This window comes from Budorcas taxicolor, chromosome 25 (genome assembly GCF_023091745.1).
Source record: "Budorcas taxicolor isolate Tak-1 chromosome 25, Takin1.1, whole genome shotgun sequence".
In the NCBI taxonomy this organism is placed as follows: Eukaryota; Metazoa; Chordata; class Mammalia; order Artiodactyla; family Bovidae; genus Budorcas; species Budorcas taxicolor.
Window position 1 is genome coordinate 43,403,389 of NC_068934.1, and position 21,092 is coordinate 43,424,480.

The following is a 21,092-nucleotide window of genomic DNA, read 5'->3' on the forward strand; positions in this document are numbered from 1 at the left end:
GCGCTATTGTGGAGCTGGGAAGGATGCTGGGGGTCTCTGACCAGGGCCTCTCGGATGACTGATGCCTGGGAGGGGAGCAACTGGGCTGGGCGATAGGGCGACAGGACGTGAGTCAGGGCACCTGGGGCCGCCCCAAGTAGGGTGGGGCTGCCCGGCTGAGGTGAGGCAGCCTGAATCTGGGGGTGGCAAGAGCTGGGAGGGGTGACCAGGCCTGCCTCCCCAGGGTGACCTATGTAGCCTGACTCACTGGGTTTCCACAACCCTCCCCTTGGGGCTCACCCGCTGCTCTGCCCTCGTCAGACTGAGTTTCTGAGGTCGGTGGCATGGGAGTGGACACCCCGTGGCCTCCAGGGGGTCTGAGCAGCTGGAAGCCCCATTCCCATAGGGCCTCCGGGTGGAGGCTCTGATGGCCGCCCCACCGTTGGTGGCCCCTGTCAGCTGTCAGGGAGGGAGATGAGGCTCTGGAGGACCGGCTGGCCAGGGGCGCTGAGTCTGATGGTGGGGGAGGGCATCCCTATGTGGCTCCGACACCCCTTTTTGGGGTCCACTCTGTACCAGGCTTGGGGACGACAGAGGGGCAGAGCCACACCCTAACCACTGGACCACCAGGGAGTTCCCTGAGGTGATTTTAAAGGTCTGCTCGCTCTAGAGAGATTCGGTCAGAAGACAGGCTGCCCATGCCTGCTGGAGGCCGGGCTGGGCTCCCTCTCAGTGCCTCCTGTAGGCACCCTCATGGGTAGGGGGAGCCCAGAGACAAGGCCCGGCCCTCAGGGTGCCTTCGCCCCACCAGGCCTCCTCTGCAAAGTCAAGTCCACAGGGAAGAGGGCTTCGACAGCGGCAGGGAATACAGACAGGAAGCTGGGCTGGGCCACGTGGCTTCTGGGACCCTCTTAGCCTGCCCAGCACCAAGAGCAAAGAGACACACTGAGTGAGGTGTGCAGGGCTGGGGCTATGGAGGCAAGAGCTGGATGAAGTGGCCTGTGGCCTCACACTGCTCATCCGTCAAGGGGACTGACAGATCCCCTCCCCTATTTGCTGCAGTCAAGAAGTGATCAAGAAGAACCAGGCAAGAGGGTTGTGATCTGTATGAAGTTGCTCACTTTCACTGGTGGCTAAGAATTGGACAGAGCTGCCTGGCTGCCCTTAGGGCTGGCACCCTGGCGAGGAAGGCAGCTCTAAAGCACCTGAGTGGGACTCCCACTCGCTTGGGGCACAGCCTGCGGTGGACTTACAGCCCTGGGGCCGATACCTAGCTGGGGAGTGTGCGCCCCACAGAGGCTCCGGGTTATCCACAAACCCCAGGCATGGCTCCCAAGGGGGACTCCCAGGTCCCCAGGAGGGTCGCCCGGGGTCCCAGAGCGCACACTCCTGGCGGCAGCACCCTGCGCCCGCGGGAGACCGGACCGCCCTCGCCCACCCGCAGCCCGGGCGCTGTCACGTTCCAGCGCCTGACTCAGGCCGCGCGGGGCGGGGAGCTGGGGAGCCGGGAGGCGGCGCCGGCGCCCGCCTCGGCCCCGGAGGCGGCACCAGGAAGCTCCCGCCCCGGCCGGAGCCGCCATGTAACCGGCGCCGCCCGCCCCGAGCCGAGCCGCGCGGGCCCCAGCGACCCGCCGGCCATGGGGGACGAGGATGAGGACGAGGGCTGTGCCGTGGAGCTGCGGATCACCGAAGGTGGGGCAGGGGGTGGCCCGGGGTGCTGGCTGGGTGATGGCTGCCCAGGCGGGCGGGGGAGGGTTCATGCACTGGCTGGGTTCATTTGCCCCCTGTGCCCACAGCCAACCTGACGGGGCACGAGGAGAAGGTAGGCGTGGAGAACTTCCAGCTGCTCAAGGTGCTGGGCACGGGAGGTGAGGACCCCTATCCACCGGCAAGTGTCCTCCCCCCGCAGGGTGCTCTGGGCCTGCCGCGCGGGCACACCCGCCTGGGTTGGGCCAGGCCACCAGTAATGCCCCCCACCCTCTCCCGGCATAGCCCGCCTTGCCTGCTTGGTCCTGCCCTGCCGGGGTTGGCATGCCCACTTCCAGGGCTGCTCCACATTGAGCACTCCTCCCAGGTGCCAACACTCTTGGGGGCTTGCAGCCCCCCCGTGTGATTTCACAGCTCCCCCCACCTTGCGAGATATGAGAGCCGTCTTCCTCCACTGTGCAAACTCCCCGCCTCGGGGCTGACTGCCCTTCCGTCTGCCTGCCCCTCTGCATCCCCTCCCCAGCTTTGCATCCTCTATACCTTCCCCAGGTTTGCACGCACCCCGCCCCCACCCTGTGCTGCAGGCCTCCTGAGAGTTGCGTGCCCCCCCCAGCCTGGTTTGCACATCCCCTCCCTAGGTTTGCTGAGCACCCTCCTGGGGGTGTGCACATCTTTGCTTTAGAAAGCGCTGCCAGCTTTGTGCACACCTGCCTCTTGGCCCAGCTCCTTCCCCCACCTTGCACACCCTCCTGGGTGGGCGTTGCTACCCCCCCATTCCACCCACCCTTCTGCTCATGGCCTACCTTCCACCCACTCACTGCCCCCACAGCCTACGGGAAGGTGTTCCTGGTGCGGAAGGCGGGCGGGCACGACGCGGGCAAGCTGTATGCCATGAAGGTGCTGCGCAAGGCAGCCTTGGTGCAGCGTGCCAAGACACAGGAGCACACGCGCACCGAGCGCTCCGTGCTAGAGCTGGTGCGCCAGGCCCCCTTCCTGGTCACGCTGCACTACGCCTTCCAGACTGACGCCAAGCTGCACCTCATCCTGGGTAAGGGCAGGCCCTGTGCGGGTGGGGGGGGCCGCCCATGGGGGCTGCTTCCCAACTTCCACTCCCACCTCCCCAAGACTATGTGAACGGCGGCGAAATGTTCACCCACCTCTACCAGCGCCAGTACTTCAAGGAGGCCGAGGTGCGCTTGTATGGGGGTGAGATCGTGCTTGCCCTGGAGCATCTGCACAAGGTGGGTGAGGACCCGTCCGCCCAGCTGTGGCCCTGGGCACCGGGTCCCGGCCCTGGAGGGGCCCGTGAACCTGGCAGCCTCAGGCTTCCTGGAAGGGGGTGGCCGCGGGGGTTGGGGGGACTGGATCCTCTTCCCCTAGCCTCCTGGGAGGAAGGCCTTCTGGGGTCTCCTCCGCTGGCGCCTCCTCGAGGGGGCTTTCCTCTCACAGGGAACTCTCACAGGCTGCTTCCTGGGGCCACGTTCACAGAACTTCCTCAAACGGAGACCTCATGCCTTGGTTCCCAGAGCTGTCGTGATTCGGGGCTCCTCACACGGCTTTCCTCCTGGGGGTCTCTCCGTAGTGTTTCCCCGCCCCTTCCATGCTTTTTGGAAATTGATCGATTGATTGATGGCTGTGCTGGGTCTTCGCTGCTGCACTCAGGGGCTACTCTTTGTTGTGGTGCTCGGGGTTCTCGTTGCGGGGGTTTCTCTTGCTGTGGACTCAGCAGTTGTGGGCCACGGGCTTAGTTGCTCTCCACGGCATGTGGCACCTTCCGGGACCAGGGCTGGAAGCCATGTCCCCTGTATTGGCAGGCGGATTCTTAACCACTAGACCACCAGGGAAGTCCCTATGCTGGTGAATCTTAAATGGCTTCTCCCGTCCAATGGGCCAGTCTTATCGTGCCCCCCACCCCACTGGAGATCGCCTGCCCCGGGGATCTGGTGCGGAACAGGAGCTGTAGGAGCCGGGGGTGGGGGTGTCGGAGGAGGGACCCTCAGTGCCCTCTTCCCTCCTGCCAGCTGGGCATCATCTACCGAGATCTGAAGCTGGAGAATGTGCTGCTGGACTCCGAGGGTCACATTGTCCTCACCGACTTTGGGCTTAGCAAGGAGTTCCTGACAGAGGAGGTGAGTGAAGGGTGGTCTCAGCCTCCTGAACCCCCGGCTGCAGCTCCATGCCTGGCTCTGCATTTCTGGGAGGGGTGCAGTAGCTCTGCCTTCAGGAAGTTCCCACTGCTCCAACTCTCACAAGTCCAGCAAGTCTTACTCTGGGCCGTGGGGCGGGGAGTGGGGCTGGGTGTCAAAATGGGTCCTCTTCTCTTCCCAGAAAGAGCGGACCTTTTCCTTCTGCGGCACCATCGAGTACATGGCCCCTGAAATCATCCGCAGCAAGTCGGGCCATGGCAAGGTGGGTTGGCCCGGGAGTGGTGTGGGGTGACATGGGGGTGGCTGCAGGCTCTCACCCTGGCTGTGCCCGGCAGGCTGTGGACTGGTGGAGCCTTGGCATCCTGCTCTTTGAGCTGCTGACGGGGGCCTCACCCTTCACCCTGGAGGGCGAGAGGAACACGCAGGCAGAGGTGTCTCGGTGAGCAGGGCTGGAAGCAGAGGGCGGCCGAGGAGCCTGGGCAGGGCTGGAGGAGGGGCTCGCTGCCCCTGACGCCCCCCCCAATCCTCCCAGACGGATCCTGAAGTGCTCCCCTCCCTTCCCCCCTCGGATCGGGCCAGTGGCACAGGACCTACTGCAGCGGCTACTTTGCAAGGACCCCAGGAAGCGACTGGGTGCAGGACCCCAGGGGGCACAGGAAGTTAAGGACCACCCCTTCTTCCAGGTGAGGCTCCTGGCTCACCCCCATAGCTCTCTGCACACACCAGGGCTGGGCTACTGCTCTGGGTTGGGGGACACTGGAGGGATGGTCTGAGACTGGCCAGTTTCACTTGATTTAGAAAACTTTGCAGGTAAAGAAAGCAGGCTCGTCTTCTCATTCATCTCTATTAAAATTTGCTCTCGTGGGAAAGAATTCTAGGTTCATTGCCTGGCAGGGCTGGCAGGGACTTGAGAATGGGCTCTTCACTGGACAATTCAGAGAGGCGTGGTGATCTGCCAGAGATCACACAGTAAAAATGTAGAGCTGGGAACAGGCCCCAGGTCTGCTCTCGGCCCCAGTCTCATGACTGTTAGCATCCGCTCAGGGTTTTGGTCTACCTGTACAGTCGGTATGCCTGTACTTCAGATGGATGTGTCTGATCAGCCACGTGGGATCTGTCCTAAGCTACTTGCATGCGCGTTAGGGTGCAGTGCAGAGTGAATTCTGTCCTTGTGAGCCTCGCTGGTTTGGGCACGATGTGTGGCCAGAGTCATTGCACAGCAGTGTGCATGCTCTGGTGCTCAGTCAGGTCCAACTCTTTGCGATCCCCTGGACTCTAGCCCACCAGGCTTCTCTGTCCATGGCAGTGGGCTGACATTTCCTGCTCCAGGGGATCTTCCCGACCCAAGGACTGAACCCGCGTCTCCTGCATTAGCAGGCAGATTCTTTACCACTGAGCCACCTGGGAAGCCCCCGTTGCCTAGCAGGACCCTGTAACAGTGAATGTGTCTTGGCCCCTTGCTTGCATAATTTCATGTAAGCCTCAGAACCAACCTAATTATCCTTATTTTCACAGATGAGGAAACAGGTTCAGAAAAAGTGAAAGTTGCTCAGTCGTGTCTGACTCTTGGTGACCTCATGGACTATACAGTCCATGGGCAGAGAGGTTAGGTAGTTTGCCCAAGATCAGTGAGCGAAGTGATAGAGCTCAGGTCTAGGTGGCCTGAAGGCCCATGCTCTGAAGTGTCATGTTCTGTTTACACGTGGGTATTAAATTTGCCTTGTCTGATCTAGTAACAAAAGCATCCATTTATGGGCACTTACTGTAGGCCGGGCACCCAGTTACCCTTGCTATGAATACTACCTCGTTGAATCTTCCCAGCAAGTTCTGCCTGGAAGGGCCCTCAGAGAAGCTTTCCCAGACAGGAATCTTAAGCCTCCGTGGTGAAGATGTTCCGTTATGGGCAGAGTGACTGAGCAGGGTCAGTGTCCTTAAGTGAATCCCTCAGCCCACCCTGAGTGGATCCTGGGCCCTGGGTGCTTGGGAGCAGGTGAACCAGTTGTCAGACTAGAGAGCGCCCGCACCCCTCAAGGTCTTTGAGGCCTGATGCTATTTCCCCTTCTCTCGAGACAATCTCTTTGCTGATAGCAATGCTGAGGTCCCTGGTGCCAGAACTAGGGCCTTTAAGCCCAAGCCATGCCTCTAGGCTGCATGTGACAAAAAGTGCACTGAAGACGGTGATATCTGTGGAATAGAGTCTGGCTTCTAAGAACAGAGATTGGAATGAATGGTAGTCTAGAAAAGCTAGAGATCTATATCTGTCTGTCTGTCTATCTATCTACATAAAAGAAATGCAGAGGTCAGCAGTCTAGGGCTGCTGTGGTGTCTTCAAGGAGCCAAGCTTGATATTTTCTTTTTAAATGCTCCTTCATTTTTAGCACGTAGCCTCCATTCCCAGGGCTTTCCAGGTGGCGCTAGTGGTAAAGAGCCCCTCTGCCAATGCAGGAGACAAGAGATGCGGGTTCAGTCCCTAGGTCAGGAAGATCCCCTGGAGGAGGGCATGGGAATCCACTCCAGTATTTTTGCCTGGAGAATCCAGTGGATAGAGGAGCCGAGTGGGCTATAGTCCATGGGGTCACAAGAGTTTGACATGCCTGAGCAACTAACACTACGCTATAGCCTGCATTCCCACGGTTGCCTCCTGGTATCAAAATGACTGCTAGACCTCTTGCTGTCTAGGTTGCTCTCCAGGTGGGAAACATGAGGAAGAAGGAGGGAAGGGCCAAAAGGGTACTTAACAACGGCTCACCCTCTTCTTCAGGCTCTTTCTCTGGATTCCTCCCACATAATTTTTGCTTACAAGTAACTGGTCACTGCTAACTGCAAGGAGGTTTGTAAAATACTATTTTTCAGTATTTGTACATTGGTTCCTGAAATAAAATAGGGGCTATAGTACTAAGAATGACAGAGAGAATGGGTGTTGGACAGGCAACAAGAACAAGGTATGCCATACTAGTTTAAACATAAAAAGGAATGTTTTAGCTACCATAAATGAAAAGTCAGGAAAAACGTCCTGATTTCAGGCAAGGATGGATCTAGGTGCTGAGTCTGTGTTATTAGGAATTTCTCACTTTGTCTCTTGCTTGCTTCTGCTTTTCTGCCTGGGCATTTCATCACTAGACACTGAGGGGGCCTCAGCAGTTCCAGACCCATATCCTCCCAGATTGAAGTCCAGTAGATGAGAAAGATTTTTCTTTTTTTGCGTACCAGTTCTATTAAAAGTCCCAGAATTGGCTGAGTGTGGTGGAGGGGTGGTTCTCCAAGGGAAACAGGGATCCTGTTATCAGAGGAAGGGAAACAGAAGCTGGGGAGGCAGGAAGAACAGCTTTGCACACAGCTGCCAGCGAGACCTTTGCCTCACTGAGGAGCTGCCCAGTGAGGGTGGCCCGAGTGGACAGTGTTTTCACTTTCTGCCCTTTGATCCCTTATCTTTCATTCCTTTTCTCCAGGGTCTGGACTGGGCTGCTCTGGCTGCTAGGAAGATTCCAGCCCCATTCCAACCCCAGATCCGCTCAGAGCTGGATGTGGGCAACTTTGCAGAGGAATTTACCCGACTGGAGCCTGTCTACTCACCCCCGGGCAGCCCCCCATCTGGGGACCCTCGCATCTTCCAGGTGAGTGAGAGCTCATGGAACCAGAGATGCAGAGGAAGTGGGGTGCTGCTGCCAGCCTCAGCCCCGGCTGACCTGTGGACACCACATAGCCCTGTGTCCTGAGGGGGACTCAGCATCTCCCTTGCTCTCCATTCATGACGAGCTTGGAACTGTCAGTCATCGAGACTGCCTTGGCAGGACATGTCTTTGAATTTCCTGGTTTATCTTGAAGTTTCATGTCGATTTCCCTTCTCCATCATCTCTCTTTATTGTTAGGTAAAACTATTGTTTTAAGGGGACACCTAGGAAGAGATGCTTTGTTTATACTGTGGCATACCATATCACATTCCTGGGGACACAGGCCCCCTCTACCCAGTTTTAGAAGCTTGGGCCTGTTGGACAAGTCCAAGCTCCTTTGCCTGGTATACAAGGCCTTGCATGATGTGGTCTTTTTTTTTTTTTAACTTTTTCTTTTCTTTTATATTGGAATATACCCGTATAACAATGTTGTGATAGTTTCAGGTGGACAGCAAAGGGACTCAGCCATACATATGCCTGTATCCATTCTCCCCCAAACTCCCCTCCCATCCAGGCTGCCACCTAACATTGAGCAGAGTTCCCTGTGCTACACAGTAGGTCCTTGTTGGTTACCCATTTAAAATATAGCATTATATACATATCAATTTCAAACTCCCATGTTATTGCTCAGTCGCTAAATCGTGTCTGACTCTTTGCAACTCCATGGACTGCAACACACCAGGCTTCCCTGTCCTCCACTATCTCTCGGAGTGTGCTCAAACTCATGTCCATTGAGTTGGTGGCACCAACAGCCATCTCATCCTCTGTTGCCCCCTTCTCCTCCTGCCTTCAATCTTTCTCAGCATCAGGGTCTTTTCTAACAAGTCGGCTCTTTGCATCAGGAACCCAAAGTATTGGAGTTTCAGCTTCAGCATCAGTCCTGCCAATGAATTTTCTTTAGGATTGACTGGTTTTGATCTCCCTTCTGTCCAAGGGACTCTCAAGAGTCTTCTCCAGCACCACAGTTTGAAAGTATCAATTCTTTGGTGCTCAGCCTTCCTTTTGGTCTAACTCTCACATCCGTACATGACTACTGGAAAAACCATAGCTGACTATATGGACCTTTGTCGGCAAAGTGATATCTCTGCTTTTAATACGCTGTCTAGGTTTGTCATAGTTTTTCTTCCAAGGAGCAAGTGTCTGTTAATTTCATGGCTGCAGTCACCATCTGCAGTGATTTTGGAGCTCAAGAAAATGAAATCTGTCACTGTTTCCGTATTTTCCACATTTATTTTCCATGAAGTGATGGGACCAGATGCCATGATCTTAGTTTTCTGAATGTTGAGTTTTAAGCCAGTTTTTTCATTCTCTTTTACCTTTATCAAGCGGCTCTTTAGTTCCTCTTTTCTTTCTGCCGTTAGGGTGGTGTCATCTGCATATCTGATGTTGTTGATATTTCGCCATGCAATCTTGATTCCAGCTTTTGATTCATCCAGCCTGGCATTTTGCATGATGTACTCTACATATAAATAAACAGGGTAACAATATACAGCCTTGACGTACTCCTCTCCCAAGTCTGAACCAGTCCGTTGTTCTGTGTCTGGTTTTTCCTAACTATCCCTTTTTCCCACCCTTCCCCGCTGGTAATCAGAAGTTCATTCACTAAGTCCGTGAGCCTGTTTCTGTTGTGTAAATCAGTTCATTTGTATATGATGTGGTCTTTGCTCAGTACTCTCTGTTATTTCACCTGGTGCTCCAGCACCTTGGAACTTCTCAGAGGTTCCAGAACATACTTCTCTACCTTTGCACATGCAGTTTCCCCCACTTGGAGTTCTTTCCCTACAGTTGGCCACCTGGCAAAATTCAAGCCTTGTTGTCCAGCGCTGCCCTGTGTGAAGACTTCTCTGCTCCTCTGGCCCTGGGTTGCCCTTTTCTTGTGCACCAGCCCTCTGAAGACAAAACCTCCTTCTGAGCAGTTTGTCAGGTTGTATACTGACACTGATGGAGACCACCTCACCTGGTCTGAAATTCTCAGAGAGCAGGGACTATGTGTTTAATTTCTGCATCCCTAAGTCCAGCTGGGGGTCATGGCTGGGTAGGACGCGGTCCATAAATAGTAAATAATAGGCCAGTATCAACTATGGATGGATCAGTCCCCTCTGTGAAGCTCACACAAGTGACAGCTCTGTGCTTGAATATCCCTCGATCTACTGGGATCTATCTTTGATCTCACAGTCCTGATGAGCAAGTTTTCTTGTGGATCAATGGTTACTTTCATTCATTCATTTAATGATTCAAAAATATGTACTGAGTGCCTTCAACGTGCCAGGCACTGACTTGGCTACTGGGGACATATCAACAAACTTAATAGACAAAAATCCCACCTGTGTGCATCCTAGTTAGCTCTGCATACAGTGGCGCTGCGTTTTTAGGAGAAAACAACACATCCTTAAAATTACCCTTGAGAATTCCTTGACTTGCCAGGACATGGATCCTTAGGAAAGGCAAAAAGATTAACTTTGATTTCTCTTTACATTTCCTCAGTAGCCCCCCCTTGCAGAGGAGGGCAAAGTTTGATTTGAAAGTAATGAAGACTTTTTGTCCTGAGTTGGGTAGAGCTGAATTCTCCTAAGCTAAGCGTGTGTGATACCAGGCCACAGTTCTTTTATTCGTTCAGCCCATCATATTCTGGGCCACTATGTTGTGCCAGATGATGGCCTTGGCACTTGGGGGACCGCTGTGACGAGAAAGGTGGAGTCCCAGACTGCTGAGGGGATAGACATGGTTCCAAGGGATCACAGACCAAGGTGGAATAAAAATGTCCACAACAGCCTGTGTACACCGGGATGCAAAAGCAACACCCTCAACTCCCTACTGCAAGGCCTTTCCTCTGCCCCCTGCCCTTCCGGCTGGGTCTGGGCCTTCAGGGGCTCCTTCTGCACCTCCAGCCCCCGATGCCCATCCATCCCTGACAAGCCCCTCCTCCATCAGGGATACTCCTTCGTGGCGCCGTCCATCTTGTTTGACCGCAACAACGCGGTGATGACCGATGTGCTGGAAGCGTCTGGCGCTGGAGACCGGCCCGGCCCGGCGGCGTTGGCCAGGAGCGTCATGATGCAGGTGGATTGGGCCAGGGTGGGGAGAAGTGGGCGTGGGGACTCCAGACCTGTCTTCACCCGGCGCACATGGTGGCTTCGGTGAGGCCCGGAGCCTCTCCGAGGTGGGGCGTGGCATAGCCGCAAGGCTCCCGCTAGGACCTCTGACGCTTCTCTTTCGCCCCCAGGACTCGCCCTTCTTCCAGCAGTACGAACTGGACCTGCGGGAACCCGCGTTGGGCCAGGGTAGTTTCTCTGTGTGCCGCCGCTGCCGCCAGCTACAGAGCGGCCAAGAGTTCGCTGTCAAGATCCTCAGTCGCAGGTGGGCGGGCCCGGGGCGGGCGGAGTCCGGCAGAGCGGACTCGGGGAGGGTGGGGCCGGAGGTCGGCTGTTCTGACCCCGCCTGCCCTGCCCCCAGGCTGGAGGAGAACACGCAGCGCGAAGTGGCTGCCCTGCGGCTGTGCCAGTCGCATCCCAACGTGGTGAAGCTGTACGAAGTGCATCACGACCAGGTGACCCCTTCCTGGGCTGGGGCGGAGCGCAGGGGCGCTGGAGGCTGCCCGAGGAGTGCGGGGAGGGGGCGGGGAGGCGGACAGGAGGCGGGGCCTGAGCGCGCCGCGGGAGGGGCCTGAGGACCTGGAGGTGAGGGAGGCGGGATTATGGTAGCTCAGCAGGTAAAGAAGTCGCCCGCAATTCAACAGATTCCTTGGAGAAGGGATAGGCTACCGCAGCGTTCTTGGGCTTCCCTGGTGGCTCAGATAGTAAAGAATCCGCCTGCGATGTGGGAGACCTGGGTTTGATTCCTGGGTTGGGAAGATCCCCTGGAAGAGGGCATCCCACTCCAGTATTCTTGCCTGGAAAATCCCCATGGACAGAGGAGCCTGGCAGGCTACAAGCTACATATGTATAAAGAGTCGGACACGACTGAGGGACTAAGCACCTAGGAGGGCCTGAGGACTCAAAGGCAGATATGGGAACGGACAAAGGAACAGGGCAGGGAGACAATTTTTGCGGGTGGGTTTTAAGGTGGCCACAACAGAGAGGGGAGTACCAAACCACCTTACCTGCCTCCTGAGAAATCTGTATGCAGGTCAAGAAACAACAGAATCGGACATGGAACAACGGACTGGTTCCAAATTGGGAAAGGAGTGCATCAAAGCTATATATTGTCACCCTGTTTATTTAACTTATATGCAGAGTACATCATGCAAAATGCGGGCTGGATGAAGCACAAGCTGGAATCAAGATTGCCGGGAGAAATATCCATAACCTCAGATATGCAGATAAAACCACCCTTATGGCAGAAAGCGAAAACTGAGGAGCCTCTTCATGAAAGTGAAAGAGGAGAGTGAAAAAAGCAGGCTTAAAACTCAACATTCAAAAAATGAAGATCATGGCATCGGGTCCCATCACTTCATGGCACATAGATGGGGAAACAATGGAAACAGTGACAGACTTTATTTTCTTGGGCTCCAAAATCACTGCAGATGGTGACTGCAGCCATGAAATTAACAGACGCTTGCTCCTTGCAAGAAAAGCTACGACAAACCTAGACAGCATATTAAAAAGCAGATATTACTTTGCTGACAAAGGTCCATCTAGTTAAAGCTATGATTTTTCCAGTAGTAATGTATGGATGTGAGAGTTGGACTATAAAGAAAGCTGAGCACCGAAGAGTTGATGCTTTTGAACTATGGTGTTGGAGAAGACTCTTGAGAATCCCTTGGACTGCAAGGAGATCAAACTTGTCAGTCCTAAAGGAAATCAGTCCTGAATATTCATTGGAAAGACTGATGCTGAAGCTGAAGTTCCAATCCTTTGGCTACCTGATTTGAAGAAGTGACTCATTGGAAAAGACCCTGATGCTGGAAAGATTGAAGGCAAGGGGAGAAGGGAACGACAGAGGATGAGATGGTTGGATGGCATCACTGATTTGATGGACATGAGTTTGAGCAGACTGCAGGAGTTGGTGATGGACAGGGAAGCCTGGCAGTGCTGCAGTCCATGGGGTCACAAAGAGTCGGACACGACTGAGGGACTGAACTGAACTTAAAGGTGGCCAAAGAGACTGCTGCTGCTGCTAAGTCGCTTCAGTCGTGTCCAACTCTTTGCGACCCTGTGGACCGAAGCCCGCCACGTCCTCTGTCCATAGGATTCTCCAGGCCCAAGAACATTGGAGTGGATTGCCATGCCCTTCTCCAGGGGATTTTCCCCACCCAGGGATCCAACCCGCATCTGTTACCTCGCTTGCATTGGCAGGCGGGTTCTTTACCACTAGCGCCACTGGGAAGGAAAACAGTACGGGGTAGAACGGCAAGCGAGTCCTAAGATGGTTCTGGGGGGGGGGGCGTGGTGATAGTCTTGAGGTCAGGGTTGAATGTGGAAGGCGCCTGAAACTGGGGGCGGGGCTCGATGGTGACCTCAGGGCGGGATCCGGCGGGCGGGCGGGGTCTCAGTAGGCGGTGACCCCGGCCCGTCGCGCTGCCCGCAGCTGCACACGTACCTGGTCCTGGAGCTCCTGCAGGGCGGGGAGCTGCTGGAGCACATCCGCAAGAAGCGGCACTTCAGCGAGTCCGAGGCGAGCCAGATCCTGCGCAGCCTCGTGTCGGCAGTGAGCTTCATGCACGAGGAGGCGGGCGTAGTGCACCGCGACCTGAAGCCCGAGGTGAGCGCGCGGCCTCAGCGCATCGGGAGGGCCTCGGCGCGGAGGGCCGGGTTCTGACGGCCGCCTCGCCTCCCTCGTAGAACATCCTGTACGCCGATGACACGCCCGGGGCCCCGGTGAAGATCATCGACTTCGGGTTCGCGCGCCTGCGCCCGCAGAGCCCCGCGGGGCCCATGCAGACTCCCTGCTTCACGCTGCAGTACGCCGCCCCCGAGCTGCTGGCCCAGCAGGGCTACGACGAGTCCTGCGACCTCTGGAGCCTCGGCGTTATTCTGGTATGGGGACGGCCTCTCTGAGGGGATGTCAGGGTCCTCCGAGCCTGGGGACAGCAGTCCTCTTGGTGGGGGTGGCAGGATTTGGTCTGAGGCTGGGATAAGATGTCCTGATACATAGGCGGGGTCGCTCTGGTGCTGGGGTCTGGGCACCCTAGTTTGAGGGGTAGTGTCCATCACCCATGGACCTCAGGAGTTAGACTGTTGGAGAGAGTGCATGGTCCTGTGGTGGGTTGAATCAGTCTCCTGGCCTCCATTGGCCCCTAGTCTGGGCTGGTCTCACTTTTCACCTGTCCCTCCCACCCCCACCCCTAGTACATGATGCTGTCGGGCCAGGTCCCCTTCCAGGGGGCCTCAGGCCAAGGCGGGCAGAGCCAGGCGGCGGAGATCATGCGCAAGATCCGCGAGGGGCGCTTCTCTCTTGACGGAGAGGCCTGGGAAGGCGTGTCTGAGGAAGCCAAGGAGCTGGTCCGAGGTGCGGAGCCGGAGGTCACAGGTTACGGTTGGGAGGGGGAGGCCATGGGGTCGTGCTGGGGCAAGGAGTGCCCCCGGGTCAGGTGTCTCGGTGGGGGGCTTTTCGGGGAGGGGAGTGGGGCTGCCCTCTCCGAGTGGGTGCAGCCTCTACACGCGGCCCGCCAAAACTCCCCCGCCCGCCTCGCCTCCAGGGCTCCTAACTGTGGATCCCGCCAAGCGGCTGAAGCTCGAGGGGCTGCGGGGCAGCTCGTGGCTGCAGGACGGCAGCGCGCGCTCCTCGCCTCCGCTGCGGACGCCGGACGTGCTGGAGTCCTCGGGGTCCGCTGTGCGCTCCGGGCTCAACGCCACCTTCATGGTGAGGGGCGGGGCCTGAGCGTGGGGGCGGGGCCTCCGGGAGGCGACTCCGCGGAGTTCAGACCCGTGACCTGCCGGGGCCCTGAGCTTCTGAGAGGCTGTGGAGCCCAAAGACCTGTTGGCCCTGACCTAGTGGGATGGGAAGGAGGGCCTGGGACGGGGCCAAAGCCGGGATCTGGAAGTCGAGGCCGGTCCCGTGGGAGTCACCATGTCCTTTCCGCCAGGCGTTCAACCGGGGCAAACGCGAGGGTTTCTTCCTGAAGAGCGTGGAAAACGCGCCGCTGGCCAAGCGGCGGAAACAGAAGCTGCGGAGCGCCGCCACGTCCCGCCGCGTCTCCCCCGCGCCCGCCGCCCCGGGCCGGGCCCCAGCCGCCAAGGGAGCCCCCCGACGAGCCAATGGCCCCCTACCCCCCTCCTAGCCCCTGCCCCTGTGACCCCCGCCTCCCCGCGTCGTGTCTGTGATCTAGGAGGCCGGCTCACTGCCTCCTGCATCGGCGCTGGCCCCCTCCCCAGGACTGTTACCCTTCTCCCCCCCTTTCCCCCTCCCTACCCTCAGACAGAGCAGAAGTATTTTTATAAGCAGAGAATTCTTTTTTAAAAAATGTCTTACCAGATTAGAGTTAAGAGATGCAGGGAAGAAGGGGGCCTGCTGGGGAGTGGGGTGTGGGGCCCTCTGCCAAGATACTGCCTCGTCTGGTGGAAGGCCCTTCTACCCCAAGGGGCTGCCCCGGTTGGGAAGGGCTCCTCCATTTCTAAGCACTGAGTTGCCACAGGGAGAAACTGGGACCTCTCCCCTGCCCTCCCCTGAGGACCTGCTCTTGGGAGGGGGCACCTCTCAAGCTGTCACTTTATGGACTGTCTGTGCAATTACGTCCACCAAAGACCTGTGTTGGGGGGCTGCTCAGCGAGAGGCCCTGGGGGACCCCCTGAAGCATTTCTGCCTCACTTTATGTCACCTGCTTCCCCCTACTGGGGCTGTTAGGAGGTAGGCGACCCCCCCAAAAGGGGCGGCCCCCTTCTCATCCGTCCCCTCCCCTTTGGCACAGCTGCCCCTAGCTGGGGGGTGGGGCCTTGGGGTTCTGGGCTGGGCTTCCACAGTCACTGCCTCCGCCCATCCAGGCTGTGCCTTTGACTTTAGAATAAAAGTCTACTCAGTGCTGTGTGGCATCTGTGTGTGTATGTGTGGGGGGTGTGGGGGCAGAGGTCTTGGGGTTCACTTCCAGGCGTTGGCCCTTGGGCCTCAAAGTGGAGGGACAGAGCAGACCCTTCTGGATAAGATGATACCCTTTGTCCTTGGTGTTTTTTAAATTTATTTTTATTCGGAGGATAATTGCTTTACAATTTGTGCTGGTTTCTCTGTACAACAGCATGAACCAACCCTATGTATACGTATATCCCCTCCCTCTTGAGCCTCTCTCCTACCCTTTCAACATCCCACCCCACTAGGTCATCCCAGAGCAGTGAGCTGAGCCCCCTGTGTTATAGAGCAGCTTCCCATTAGCTCTCTGCTTTACACGTGGTGATGTACAGACGTCAATGCTCCTTTCTCAATTTATCCCACCCTCTCCCTCCCCCACTGTGTCCATGGGTCTGCTCTTCACATCTGCGTCTCTATTCCTGCCCTGCAAATAGGTTCATCAGTACCATTTTTCTAGACTCCATATATATGCATTACTATACGATATTTTTCTGACTTCACGCTGTATGTCAGACCCTAGGTCCATCCACCTCTCTACAACTGACTCAGTTTTGTTCCTTTTTATGACTGAGTACTACTCCACTGTATATATGTACCACAACTTTCTGCATTCATCTGCTGATGGACTCCTGGGTTGCTTCCACATCCTGACTGTTGTAAATAGTGCTACAGGGAACACTGGCATACACGTGACTTTGTGAATTATGGTTTTCTCAGGGCATATGCCCAAGTGGGATTGCTGGGTCATATGGTAGTTTTATTCCTAGTTTTTTTTTAAAAGGAATCTCCATACTGTTCTCCATAGTGGTTTTCCCACCAACAGAGCAAGAGGTTTCCCTTTTTTCCACATCTTCTCCAGCATTTATTTGTTGTAGCTTTTTTGATGATGGCCATTCTAACTAGTGTGAAATAATACCTCATTATAGTTTTGACTTGCAGTTCTCCCTTGAACAGCAAGGAGATCAAACCAGTCAGTCCTAAAGGAAATAAACCCTGAATATTCACTGGAACAACGGATGCTGAAGCTAAAGCTCCAATATTTTGGCTAGCTGATATGAAGAGCCAACTCACTGGAAAAGATACCAATGTTGGGAAAGATTGAGGGCAAGAGGAGAAGGGGGGCGGACAGAGGATGAGATGGTTGGATGGTATCACTGACTCAATGGACATGAGTTTGAGCAAGCTCCAGGAGGCAGTGAAGGACAGGGAAGCCTGCTGTGCTGCAGTCCATGGGGCTGCAACGAGCTGGACATGACTTAGTGACTGAGCAACAATAAGAGGCAATGTTGAGCATCTTTTCATGTGTTTGTTGCCATCTGTGTGTCTGTTCTTGGCTTTTGACATGAGAGTCAAACAGTCATTTTAGGTGTTTATCTGACAGCTCTGCCATGTATCATTTAGGATTCTCCTGGTTGTAAGTAGAGGAAAACCCAACTTAAACTTGCTTCAGCAGAACAGGAGTTTTAGGCTTTCCGAACTGCGCAATCCAGGGGTAGCTTCAGGCAAGCCCTGTGAGTGGAAAAGGGAAAGTGAGCATGTTAGTTGCTTAGTCCTCTCTGACTCTGCAGCCTCACACCCTGTAGCCTGCCAGGCTCCTCTGTCCACGGGATTCTCAGGCAAGGATACTGGAGTGTGCCTTCCTCCGGGGGATCTTCCCGACCCAGGGGTTGAACTGATTGGGATGTAAGCATATGATCAGGACTTAGTTTCCCAATCTCAGCTTTCTGTTCTGTGTGTGTGTGTTTTGGTGGTTGCTACAGACTGAAAGAGTCCCTTTTCAGCCCCAAGATGGGGGGCAGGTGCTCCAGGTTGCTACAAACTGAAATCTGGTAATAAAGAGAATCTTTATTCCCAGCAGGAATCCTGAGATGTAGTCTGATTGGATCCCTGTACTCTGGGAGGTCAGAGGCTTACCCTGAATCAGTCACTGTGGCCTGGGCTGCAGTGCTGATTGGCTTAGACCTGGGTCATGGATTCCCCTCTGCAAGCTCACGGGGAAGACCATCCCTCGGTGGTCCTTAGAGAGAGGTCGGTCGGACAGGGCTTGGTGCCTGTCAGGGAGGGAGAGGAGCAGAAAAGCAGCTCATACCCATGGCCCTGGCAGTGATCAGAGTGTGGTCCTCTCAGGAGGACCGAGACTGCCCCTGTGTGATCCCTGCTGGGTGGTTGTAGCTGTAGGGCAGTTTGGCCTGAGCACCTCTGTGCTCCCCAGGGCAGGGCTACTTGTCCACATGGTGCAGCTATCCTGAGAGCCCCCACCTGCTTGGGCTGCGTCAGGCCTTCTCTCCCCATAGCCACCCAGTGGGGTCATCTCAGGGTGGACGTTTCCCTTCCCTTTCTGAAATTTGCCCCTTAGAGAAGGAGATAACTAGAGGCATGGGGATGGGAGCTGGGACCCCACAGATGCTGAAGTCAGGGTAAAGCTGAGTGAGCCTGGTGGGTAGGTGGGACCCCATGGGTGTGGATCAAGGGTCATTGGGGGTGTGAGGACACCCAACTGTACCCCATCCTATGGGTGTGAAGGAAGAGGGAGGGGCCCAGGAGAAGGGCTTAGGGAGGGGAGGGGAAGACACTCTTAATTCTGACTCTTGTTTTTACGGACTGTGTAACTTGAGTAAGCCACCTAACACCCCCAGGCTTCCCCATTTGTCAAAAGGGAGTCATGTGACTGTTAGGATGAACCAGAGCAGTGGTCCCCAACCTTTTTGGCAGGAAAGGGGACCAATTTCCTGGAAGACAGTTTTTCCATGGACCAGGGTTAGGGTAGGGAAGGTTTCGGTTTTGCCTGCTGCTCACCCCCTGCTGTGTGGCCCTGCTCCTAACCAGGCCATGGACGGGTACTGGTCCCTGGCCCAGAGGCTGGGGACTCCTGAACTAGAGAATGTGTGCAGGTGGGGTCGTTTGATCATCAGCATTTACTGAGATTGAGTGAGGTCTTCCAGTGCGCAGGGACCACACTGAACACTCGGCACGGGTGATCTCCTTGTCTCCCCACAGCTCACTGATGAAGAAAGCACCATTTCCCCTCAAGAGATGAGAAAAGTGAACCTCAGTGAAGGTCAACAGCTTGCTCAAGGTCACTGACCTAAGGTCACTGTGCCTTCCATCCCAGCGGTCCAATTCCAGACTCCCCTCAACCAAAGGAGTTCTGCAGTGAGGATGGGCTTTAATTTTACCCCAAAGCTGGATGTTTGGATTGTTTAAAACTTTGTTTCTCTCATAAATTATGCAGAGACAAGTTTGTACATAAACCTGTGCATTAGAAAAAATAGCTTTATTGAGGGAATTCCCCGATGGTCCAGGGGTTAGGACTTGGTGCTTTCACTACTGGGGCCTGGATTCAATCCCTGGTCAGGGAACTATTAATAAGGTGCTGCAAGCTACGAGGTTTGGCAAAAAGAAAAAAAAATTATTGATATATAATTTTTAATTGAGATACAATTCATATACCATATTATTCAGCCATTTGAGAGCACAATTCAGCAATTTTTTTTTTTTTTTGACACTGGCTCATGGCTTGTGGAATCTTGGTTCCTTGACCAGGGTTTGAACCCAGGCCCTGGCAGTGAAGGTGCCAAGTCCTAACCACTGGACTGCCAAGGAATTCCCTAGTGATTTTTAGAATAGTCAGAGTTGTACATCTATCACTGCAACCCAGTTCTAGGACACTTTTTTCACCTTCAAAATGAACTTGGTACCCATTGGCAGTCATTCTCTCTTTCCCCTCCATCTTCCAGCCCTAGGCAGCCATCCATCTACCCTTGTTTTGTAGATTTGACTATATACTTTGATATATACTTTGAAATATACTTTCAAACAGCCATTCGCAAATGTACTGGCATACAGTCTCAGAAGCAGGGAATGAAAATGTCCCATTATATGCTCATGAGCCTGGAGTGTTATCACTCAGTGATAAAACCTTTGCTACTTTGAGGCATAAAAATATAGTCGTTATCTTCAGCTTCCTTACCATTCGCCTCACACAACTCACGGTCAAGAAAGAGGTCTTCCTAGCCTCATTTCATGGGACTCAGGATGGGAGTAAGCCCAAGGAGGGAGCCTGTTGGATGAAAAGTGCTGGGGCTCAGAGGCATGAGCAGGTTTGAGTCCTGCCTCCGCCCCACGTGGTCAGGGAGTCAGCAGGGCAGACGGGAGACTTGGGTGTGAGCCAGCAGAGTGGGCAGGGAGAGGGCGGCCCCCGCAGAGAAGTGGGGAGCTCAAAGGCAAGTGATCAAGGCCTGCGGTCTGGCAGCCTGCTTCTGCACCTTCACTTTGGCCTTGACTTTGGCTTCTGACCAGGTCAGCCTTATGTGGAGGCTGTCTCTTCCTACAGAGCTAGAAGGCCTCACCTTTCTACACCAGACTTTTAATTCCATTCTTTTTCTGTATCTACAGGGAAGCCCAGTGTGCTGCAGTTTATGGGGTCGCAAAGAGTTGGACAGACTTTAGCGACTGAACAATTTATTTGGCTGCTTCAGGTCTTAACTGGGGCACTCAGGATCTTTCGCTGCGGGTGTGGGCTTCTCTCTAGTTGTGGCACATGGGCTTAGCTGCCCCAGGCTTAGTTGTCTCATGACATATAGTATCTGAGCTACCCGACCAGGGATTGAACCCTTGTCCCTTGCACTGGAAGGGGGATTCTTAACCACTGGACCACCTGGGAGGTCCCCTAGTTTCATGTTTCACTCTTCTATGGCCTCTGAGATTAAGCTTGAGCTCCCAGTTCTGTTAAAATCCTGATGTCTCTGAGAAGGCCTGGGAGCCCATAAACATTCACCTCCCTCCAAGTGACTGTTAATCAACAGCTGGTAAAACTGAAGTTGGGGTGCTGGCTTTTAGTCTGTGCCCCCCACACACCATTTGACCCCTTCTTAATGTTCCTTGCGTCTCTCAATAAGAATATTCCACAATAATGTAGTAAGGGAGTTCCCTGGTGGTCCAGTCGTTAAGAATCTGCCTGCCAGGGCTTTACCGATGGCTCAGTGTTAAAGAAGCTGCCTGCCAATGCAAGGGACACGGGTTCAGTCCCCGGTTCGGGAAGATCCCACACGCCGCAAGGCTACTAAGCCCATGACTACAACTCCTGAAGCGTGTACTCCAGAGCCTGTGCCCTGCAACAAGAGAGACTGCCACAGTGAGAGGCCCGCACACCACAGCTAGGGAGTGGCCCCCTGCTCGACTTGCTGGAGAAAGCCCACACGCAGCAATGAAAACCCAGCAAACACCCCCCGCCCCGGAAATGTAGTAGGGATTGTGAACTGACGCCAGTACCTGGCCTATAGAGGCTTATTTTTTTGAGGGGGGAGGGGATAGCACATGTTTTAAAATGAGAAAATGCCTGTGAAAGCCTGGATATTTGACTTTTGCTGATGGCCTGATCAGCTGGAGCAGAATTGTTTTGCCTCATAGAGAGGGCCCCCACTTTCTGGTTTGCCCCATTCCCCGCCACTCTCTATTGCTCACACCAGATGCGTCCCTCATTTATCTTTCTGAGCCCTCTAGGCATCTGAGTTAGCAATTCCAATATGAATAATCTCCTTCCACATTTTTTTTTTGTGCAGCAAAAAGGGGCTTTGTGAAATGTCAAAGA

The 21,092-nt window shown here is 54.9% G+C and overlaps 1 protein-coding gene across 1 annotated transcript; it reads left to right on the top strand.

The window, feature by feature from the left end:
• Window positions 1-1,552: 1,552 nt before the first annotated feature.
• On the top strand, window positions 1,553-15,453 carry RPS6KA4 (ribosomal protein S6 kinase A4). Its single transcript, XM_052661621.1, has 17 exons — window positions 1,553-1,671; window positions 1,776-1,847; window positions 2,516-2,734; window positions 2,812-2,927; window positions 3,708-3,815; window positions 4,015-4,095; window positions 4,169-4,272; window positions 4,366-4,516; window positions 7,283-7,447; window positions 10,436-10,564; window positions 10,728-10,861; window positions 10,958-11,051; window positions 13,031-13,204; window positions 13,285-13,479; window positions 13,792-13,951; window positions 14,142-14,305; window positions 14,529-15,453. The coding sequence occupies exons 1-17, from the start codon at window positions 1,617-1,619 to the stop codon at window positions 14,721-14,723; spliced, it is 2,316 nt and encodes a 771-aa protein (XP_052517581.1). The 5' UTR covers window positions 1,553-1,616; the 3' UTR covers window positions 14,724-15,453.
• Window positions 15,454-21,092: the final 5,639 nt, after the last annotated feature.

Coding starts and splice junctions, on each gene's coding strand:
- RPS6KA4 (XM_052661621.1), top strand. CDS start 1,617: ATGGGGGACGAGGATGAGGACGAGGGCTGTGCCGTGGAGCTGCGGATC. Junction 2,928..3,707: donor CCCTGGAGCATCTGCACAAG/GTGGGTGAGGAC, acceptor CCCTCCTGCCAG/CTGGGCATCATCTACCGAGA. Junction 7,448..10,435: donor GGGACCCTCGCATCTTCCAG/GTGAGTGAGAGC, acceptor CTCCTCCATCAG/GGATACTCCTTCGTGGCGCC.